Source organism: Acanthochromis polyacanthus, chromosome 7 (assembly GCF_021347895.1).
Source record: "Acanthochromis polyacanthus isolate Apoly-LR-REF ecotype Palm Island chromosome 7, KAUST_Apoly_ChrSc, whole genome shotgun sequence".
NCBI classification, from domain to species: Eukaryota; Metazoa; Chordata; class Actinopteri; family Pomacentridae; genus Acanthochromis; species Acanthochromis polyacanthus.
In genome coordinates, this window is record NC_067119.1 from 9,685,616 (window position 1) to 9,694,832 (window position 9,217).

At 41.6% G+C, this 9,217-nt stretch overlaps 1 protein-coding gene across 2 annotated transcripts in view; it reads right to left on the reverse strand.

The window, feature by feature from the left end:
- The window catches only part of kremen1 (kringle containing transmembrane protein 1), a 68,049-nt gene extending 60,840 nt beyond the window's left edge, over positions 1 to 7,209 (reverse strand). The window contains exon 1 of one of the 2 annotated variants that reach the window (XM_022207131.2): positions 6,135 to 7,209. In XM_022207131.2, coding sequence (XP_022062823.1) covers positions 6,135 to 6,213 — 79 coding nt within the window. In that variant the 5' untranslated portion in view covers positions 6,214 to 7,209. The remainder of the gene's footprint in view (positions 1 to 6,134) is intronic. The other variant, XM_022207132.2, reaches the window with a different exon arrangement.
- Between the last annotated feature and the right edge of the window lie 2,008 nt (positions 7,210 to 9,217).

The following is a 9,217-nucleotide window of genomic DNA, read 5'->3' on the forward strand; positions in this document are numbered from 1 at the left end:
GCTCACCAGGGGGAGGAGAGGTTTCCATCTCCATCTCTGAACCGGAAAAGCAGGAAGGGGGAGGAGGAAGGACCGCAGTACCCACATCTGAGACCCAGACCCCATGCACTCTCTTCCTATAATGCTCCCTGACACTCCCCACGCTGAGCACCGAGGGTTTACCCTTATGTTAAAGTCCTTAACAACCGCCGTCTCTCCTCAAACCATCATGACCACCTCTGCCAACACAAGCTCGAGTTCCTTCAAACGGCTGAGGATGGCCTGTTATTATCCCTCTGAGGCTGGAGCAGCTCTGATTCACACACAGATCCTTCTTGTCTTGGAGGTTACAAACGTTGACGGAGCTGAGTCATAAACTGCAGTGTATGGGCTACGTTTACAAGTGGAGAGAAGATTAAGTCGATGAGGGGGGGGGGTACGGTGACGGGTGAATGGGGGAGTGTTGGGGAAAGACAGAAAGTGGAGTGTGTTGTTTGTGTGTGGGTGAGGCTCGAGTATATGAGAAGAGGATGTGAGACCTTCAGCTTTGACACTTGACATGGCCCCTTTAAAATCTTAAGCAGGAACATTGGGAGTTTATTGGGACTCCAGATGGTTACAGCTGCCTCACATTTGAACTTTAGACACACACATGTAGAGCTGAACTTGTATTAAAAGTGTGAATTTGCTGCTCTTTCAAACTCGATGATGGTACTCTTTGCATTTTCTGGATTTGTTAATTAATCTGTCACAAAATTAAAGAAATCAGAAGAAATTCAGTATCTAAAGTTCCTAGACAATAGTGCAAACTCCACATGCTGATGACTTTGGTTGATGTATAAGTGCAAGAAAACCATAGAAAATACCAATAACAGATGACCTTTAACAGTTTTCAGCACTTGATAACTGAATAGAATTATTAGAAGAATTTTTAGTCACATGATTGTTGGTCACTGCTTAGTCACACATGGCTTCACGGTTCCACTGAGGAGCACAGAGTTTTTTGTTTTTCACAAAATCTTGTTAGCACAAATGGTTAATTTTTGGCAAATTTTTATATGTTGAATAAAGTGACGTAATGATATATCACAACTAAACGCAAAGGGAGGTTTAAAAAAAAACAAAAACAGAAATACATGAAAAAAGAAAACAAATATGACGGATTTGCTTCCACTGAAATCGGAAAAGGCTCCTGGCATCGTGCTCTCTGCTGCTTTTCACTGACAGGTGAGCATATACACAAAAACAAACACACACCGGCAGCACACTCCTGACTTGATGCTGAGCCAAACATCTGAAAATAACACAATCCATTCACTATTGACTCTTATCAATCACATGCCACACAGAAGCTGCATAGCTGTTGCCAGGACTGAAACGCTACAATCCCATCCTCTGCGTGAGCTACTGTTCAGATGTCGGTTCTGTCTTACAAACCGCGATCGCCTCGTTCGCTCACTGCGCTGCATGATGCTCACTTCTGTCTGTGGTCGACTGTGATGGATCCGACGGAGTCTAGGCCAACATCATGCCCTGCTGGACAGCGATTAGACGTGGAGCAGGAAGCAAAGCAGGTTGCCAGATGCAACAGATGGTTGCCAGTTTATGCAGCAGCTTATACGCAAGTCGGCCTACAAAGAAGAATCCCAACACATCCATCCATCATCTGCACATCACTCTGTTTGGCGCCTGCACTGCTTCAAGTGCTGAAAGAAAGTAAAAAGCTTTAAATATCTCCGCTTCAGAAGGAGGGTAGTTTGTTCAGCTACATCACTGCACAGAAAAAGTCGCCTTTGCATATCTTCCCCAGTGTGGCCTTACAAGTTACTTCATGCATGTCTAGTTAAGTAGAGGCTTGGCAAAGGCTCTAGTTGAAACGAAAGCCCAAAAGGCACCTCTCACCTTCCTTCCATCAGTCCAAGTTCCAGTTAGTTGAGATCTTAACCTGATGTTTTTTTCATCAGGACGTATTTCTGACAGCTCTGTCTTCTATGATCACATCATGGGAGTGTATTCCATATTGGCCAAATGTCACAGCCTGCCCTTTTCAAGCCTCAGCTCGACACAACCAAAGCTAACTGATTTCCTTTAAAGGTACATGGAAGACAGTCCAGCGATACACAGGCTGTGAATCTCGTTCATGAGTGCAAAAAATGGACTCAGAAATCTCAATTTCTAACCTTTTTGCCTTGGTTGCAAATGACTAGACACACTGAGGAAGTATTTTTCATTTTCATATTGTTTCATCTGAGTCATTTCTGCAAGTCTGGATACCTACCTCTATCCAGAATTTTACAAGAATGGGTAAAGATTTAAAGATTTGCTCCTGGACTGAGATACCTTTTTAATACACATATTTGCCAGGAGCGTGTGGTTTAGTAAATAGAAGAAAGAGCAACAAGATCTACTCACAGTCACCTATAAAGCTCTCTAATGAACATGTTTTATCTCCTGTCTAACCTCCTGTAACATCTGCACACTGTGAGCTCATTTATCACTGTAATATGAAGACAGAGAGCTTAAAAATGTCTTTAAGTAGTACGACTGTTACAATGGCAAAAAATACAAACAAAACCAAAAACAAAAGTTGGAATCAGCATCCATCCAAGAATTCATGAACACCCACATGAACCAGGAGAGAAAGCTGTGACTCTATATACTACGGATATATATATATATATATATATATATATATATATATATATATGTCACAGTAGAGATGGCAATTCAGTAGAATTGGCAATTCTCCTAGGCCCTGTCCACACGAAGATGAAACGCTGAACAGTTTCAAAAACGATCGCTGTAAAGACGAAGGCGTCTCAGAAATTGTATGCGTCTACACGAATGCACTCGATACGCATGGAAACACTGTAAAACACATGCCAGACCTCTAGGGGCGCGGTAACGATATGACGGAAACTAGAAGAATTGGCAATTCTCCTAGTAGAGATTGCGATGGGCATCGCTACTAGGAGAATTGGCAATTCTACTGAATTGCCATCTCTACTGTGACATATATATATATATATATATATATATATATATATATATATGTATGTGTGTGTGTGTGTGTGTGTGTGTGTGCAATCAAAGCCTGCAGTTCAGCCTTGTTCAGCCCAAACAACTTCAGAATTTCTGTCACATGACTGTGGATCACAGTCGAGTCACTCATGGCTTTATGGTTGCACAAAGGAACACAAAAATTTTGTTTTTCACAGAAACTGGTTGGTGCAAACAGGCTACTTTTTAAACAAGATGTACTGAATAAAGTAGCATAACGAAAAGTCAGGATTTTAAGATTTGATCAGGTCATATCATCTGACAGCACATCACAGATGCGTGGACTGTTGAAAAGCTAAAGATTTAACAACCATTTCTGTTTTTACAGTTTCCAGCTCAGAAAAACAGTGTCATTTTCATAATTTTTTAAAAACAATAACACGCTTTACAAAAACCGCTGGCAGGTTTGGGAGTTCAGAGAGTTAAAGCATAAAAAAAAAGTATGAAAAGCAATTTAGCATTCACTGCTGAGCTATCTCTAATTCACAGCGTTTAGCAGAGATGCAAAAAAACTTAATGCTTACATGTTAAAAACAGGCCACTAAATCGACACTAATTAAATGATATATTGTCAATTTTGCACAGATTAAACAAATGAGATATAAACAGTTGATTAATGAAATTCAAAGGTGCTGATAGGTGGATTGTGTTATCTCTATTCCAGTCTTGCAAGCTAACCTCATCTCCAGCTGGCTGTTGCTTCATAGATAGATATAGGAGTGGTGTGTTCTCATCAAAGAGTCGGCAGGAAGGCAAATAAGCGTATTTCTGCTTTAATCATTCCTCCACACCAAACAGGGAACCAATAAGACAGATTGTGGGCTATATGTGCATGTACGAACAGGAAAACAGCCTGCTCACTCTGCCACTGAATCTCAAAAGGATCAGGGCATTACTGTAACATCAACGCTGGCCGCTTCATCAACAAGTCGCCTCAACTTCCAGCTCTAAAAGATGATGCACCTTTTTACAAAAACAAAAGACATACAACTCGGTTTTTACCTGCCATGGACACCAGGAGCGTCAAGAATAACATAAATCTCACGCAATTAACCAGCACGAGCTTGCTTCAGTACACCAACACCATGACCTACATCATCAGCAGCTTATAGAGCAACTCAATTATGCCTCATTTTGACAGCTTCCATTTGTGTGTACATTTGTGTGAAGGGCCTAAGCAGCTGCCAAAAGAGCAGTGGCAGGCACCAGCCAGACGCACAAGTTTCTTTATAAAGCCTCTGAGTTCAGGTGGAGGAGTAATCATATACATTATGGATAAGAGTCTGTGGCTGACTAATACCCTATACTGAGAGAATGAAGTGTGCTCGGTGGAAGATTCTCACATTATAGGTTGCATAAAGGCACTTAACCGCTCCACAGCTACGTACAAGCGACATGTCATCTCTGACCCTTTCACACATTTTCACCTGTGTGCGTATACAGCTCTGCGTGTGATTATCTCTCAGATGAAAAGCACTTTTGCTGTTAAAACGCTTCTGCTTCATGCAATGCTGCACTCCACGGGGCAGTGAAAGCCCTCCAGTGGAAATGTTCCAGATGCTCCGTCACAAAAAGCAACAGCGGCTTTCTGGCTTTCTGGACAGCATTACGAAGCTGCTGCAAGTCCGAGGTAAGAAGCTAAGTGGCCCATATTCTTTTTTTTTCTTAATAACATCACAGACATATTCATAGTGTTCAGAGAATGACGCTGGAATATGCAATAAAACAAATTAGCACCACTAATAATAACAACAAAGCAAGATGAGGAAGCAGCTGTGTGTGTCACTGTAAATGCAGAAAGCTTTAATTGTGTGTTTTGCCCTCAGGTGCTGTCGGGTTTCACATCCAGTTTGACCTTTTAATTGCACAGTTCAAACATATTAAGTCAGGATATCCAACCATAGAGAACATGAGTCATACCTTGCATTTACAACAAGAGCCTGACTTCTTGTAGACACATTAAATTATTGTTTTACTGAACAGTAAATATGGCACAGATGACTTTAACTAAACACAAACTTGGCCCTTTTTTCCCCTTCTCCAGTGTTATGAGGGGGAATACCATTGCTTTAAATACTTTGTTAATACATAGGTACACATGGGAGTACTTACGCACTAGCCCAGATGGTGGACCCTCTAATTTGAAATCCAAGGGTATAATTAAGAGACAAAAAAATTAAAAAGGAAAGCACGAGGATTTGCTGCTGCGACATGAAACGCGGCGCAAATTACAGAAAGGAGCAGCTCGGTTTGTGCGGTCATCATTATTAGATATTCACATTCAACTAAATATTCTTTGAATGGAAGGAAAGGAGGGGATCCGGCTGCAACTTTGAAGAGGAAAAGCGAACCCCTGCGTGCTCATCGGAGCTGGATGGCGAATTAAATAGATGATATCAGATGACTGAGCCGTGGGTTTCAAGTTCATTCCGGTGGAGGGGGGAACCGTTTAATTACAGCAACAATAGCCAAGCAGTGCGGTGCGAACAGTGGTAATATTAGGATGGATTTTTTTGAAAGTACTGAAATGAAAGTGGAATATGCAGTAAATGTAAAAGGTGCATAGGAGGTAAACGTGAGACAAGCAGCGTAGGAGGAATTGGGGAATCCTGTGCGTAAAAAGCTGCTGGTTTGGATGAAAGGCTTAAATCGAAATGACGCGTTTGGATCAACACATAGTCCCCATGATGCGTAAACGTTTCTTTCCCCCAGATTGCCCAGACACCGGGACATATTTGGATACGGCTTGGACACAAATATTTACCCTACTAGGTGTGGATGTAACCCGCCACTCCGCTCCACCGACACCTCAACGTGCCAACCAAACAACAACACGATCTCCCCCCCCCCCTTTTGCGCTCCGGGAAACCTCTCCATGAAGCAGCTTACGGGGTTTGGAGCAACAGTGGGATTTGGATGGGTTAAATATGAATGAAGTTGCTAGCTGGTCTCAAAAGAAACTCTCACTTTGCAACAGTAATGCACTTTCTGCTGCGCGGCGTAACATTTCTCTCGCTTCTCCGGCGCGCAGGAGGAGGAAAACTTTAGAGACGGAATTCATCCCGTGAAAAGGCGACCAGAAAAGTTTGACTTACCGGTGTCGAAGTGACTAAAAGCCGCGGAGGAAATGAACCCAGCGAGCAGCAGAGCAGAGGTGGCCGTCCAGGAATCCATCGTGTGGCTAAAGAGTCTGAAGCGGCTCTCAGGTGAAGCGCAGCCTGACGGACGGATGCGCGGACCGGCCGGCGAGGCTGCTGGACTGACTGTCTGTCTGTCTGTCTGTCTGGATCTGCGCAGGAGTCGCCCTTTGGACGGCGTTAAAAGTCCCTGAACTTCAAGGCAGCTCCTGCAGCTACTACTACACTGACACCACAAAGACGAGACCAGATAGTAGAAAACAGGGATCCTATTTCCAAGCCATGTGACAGGAAATAGGGGCAATGGATTCAACCTGCAGCGCAGAGTGAAGCAGCAGCAGCAGCAAGAAAAAGAGGAGGAGAGAGGGAGGGAAGGGTGGTGGTGCTGGGGTTTGGAAGGTGGACTCTGTGGTGCAATGAACAGCAGATCTTAAAGAGGGGAGAAAAAAGCTGGTTTGAAGCATATTCCTGCAGTAATGAACCAATAATAAGTTTCATACTGCAACAAAACTAACAGAGGGGCATTAAAGAAGAAGAACATGCATTATTATATGCGTTTTAATACACACATGGAAGTGATGCCATGTTCACTGGAGCACCAGAAACACATTATTACCTCCTGCTGAAACACTATGTCTTGGTTTTTATGTTCTGGTCTAAATCTAATAAGAGGCCCATTATGTTTGGACACCCCTGGGCGATGTCATACACAATACTACCTCAGTATAATGTATAATTTTAATAGAGACAGTGCAGAAACAGTGAGAAGTAAAAGGGGTGTGCACATGATCCTGGCAGAGCAGCACTTAAAGTAAAGTCCCCATAGACTAGTACAGTCCAGATTAATTAAGAAGTGGGTGACTGGGGAAATTAGTTGTTTGTTTGAGCAGAAATTCTTTTTTTGGTTGTTTTTCTTGCTACTGGAGTGATGATCAAAGCAAACTGAGATCACAAAATATGCATTAGTGCTTTCATTTGTCTGCCTTCTTTTGCTAAAATGTAATTGTAATGTTGGAACCTCTGATGGGAATAAGTTTCCTGGTGTAATTTTGGGAATCAAAGACTTCATTAGACTTCTCAAATTCAGAGAAAAAAAGTCTGTTTGTAAATAAATAAGCAAATTATGTTCAAATTCTAAGCATTCCCTTGAAAATTTGTAGCATGCTTGCGTAAGTGCTCTCACAGAAAACAACAATTAGAACATGAGTGTGAAGGGTAAAAACACTAATGGAGTGGCTTTTTTCTTTGCTCATCTCCACTGCAGCTCGTCTTTTCTTTTTCACTGGATATAAACAGGTGCAGTGAGTGTGCAAGGCTGCTGTCAGTGCTTTTCACCTAGGTGTTAAGGGTGAAACAGCACCCTCATGTGTTTCACTAACAGCAGTTCTGAGAGTAAGTGTCCGAGCCAAAAGCAGCCACTTAGCCTAAAAATAGCAAATCCAGAATGATCTCACCACTTAAGAAGAGGAAGAAAAAAACGGGCTCAACATTTATTTTGCCAAAACCGACAGGGTTGAGATGGGGTGCACTGGGAAAGTAATCTAGCATGACGTGTGCCCTTTAGAGAAATGTAACTGTACGGCCCTGAGACACTGGCTGGTAAAAGCTCCACTTGTATTTGGTTAAAAACACAGAGGAACAATTACTTATAATTAAACCATATTAACTGTGGCTATGACTGAGGACCTATCCAAACACTGCGTGATGACGTGTTGTCAGTCTTACTATTATACAACAAATATCCTGAAGTACATTTTCTCAAGTAATGCACCTTGCTACTTTATACTTTTTCTAAAGTACTTTTTAAGACTTGTGTACTTTTTGCCTCCACTGTATCTCTCTGGAACTATATATTATATAAAGTGCAACTCTAGAGTTTACAAGCAAAAAACACAGTAAGTTTAGAGTACATGATATATTCTACATTTAGATATATAGCAATACAAATCATTAGCATGTAGAGTAGTTCAAATCAGCTCAGCCTCTACTAGCTTTCACAAATTAATTACATTTTTACACCTCTTTACAATAATAATCACTTTATTTATGATACTTATTTGTATAAATGAATGCACTATTTCTGTCTTTTATCACTGTTTTTTTTTCAGATTGAGTGAATAGTTGCACTGCCTTCAAAAAAACAAAATTTGTTCAGTTCCCAATTATTGAAAACATTATAAATATTCACATTTACAATGTGGGGCTGCACAGTGGAGTAGTGGTTAGCACTTTTGCCTTGCAGCAAGAAGATCCCTGGTCCGAGTCCCGGCCTGAGCCCGGGATCTTTCTGCATGGAGTTTGCATGTTCTCCCTGTGCATGTGTGGGTTTTCTCCGGGTACTCCGGCTTCCTCCCACAGTCCAAAAATATGCTGAGGTTAATTGATGATTTTAAATTGCCCGTAGGTGTGAATGTGAGTGTGATTGTTTGTCGGTATATGTAGCCCTGAGACAGACTGGCGACCTGTCCAGGGTGTCCCCTGCCTTCACCCATGTCAGCTGGGATAGGCTCCAGCACCCCCGGCGACCCTAGTGAGGATAAAGCGGTGTATAGAGAATGGATGGACATTTACAATGCTGGAACCTGTCAATTTTTGCCATTTCTGTTTACAAACTGCTCAGTGAACTAAAAGTAATACTTTGCAATTAATTTTCAGTTGACAGATGAATCAATTAACTGACGAAGTTCTGTTCTTGGATATTTGCACAAGTTTAAAATTATTCGTATTCACGCCAAATTTCATTTATTTACTTCCCCAAAAGACTTCTTCTTGCTGGAAATGATTGAAACATGATAGAAGACATTACGTTAGAGATCTAAATGATAAATTGTAACTATTTTTATACATTTTTAAACATTTGTACCATACATTAAATATTTATATCACTTGAAATTGTCCCAAATATTGGATAAGGTCCAGCTTCTATTCCACTCTAAATGGCCTTGGTAAGGTCAGCCATGTTCTTGAGTGTTCTAATACATTATAAACTGAGAACAGCTGATGCCGTAGTTCTCCACTCTGAGCGAATTTGCTATTATGGT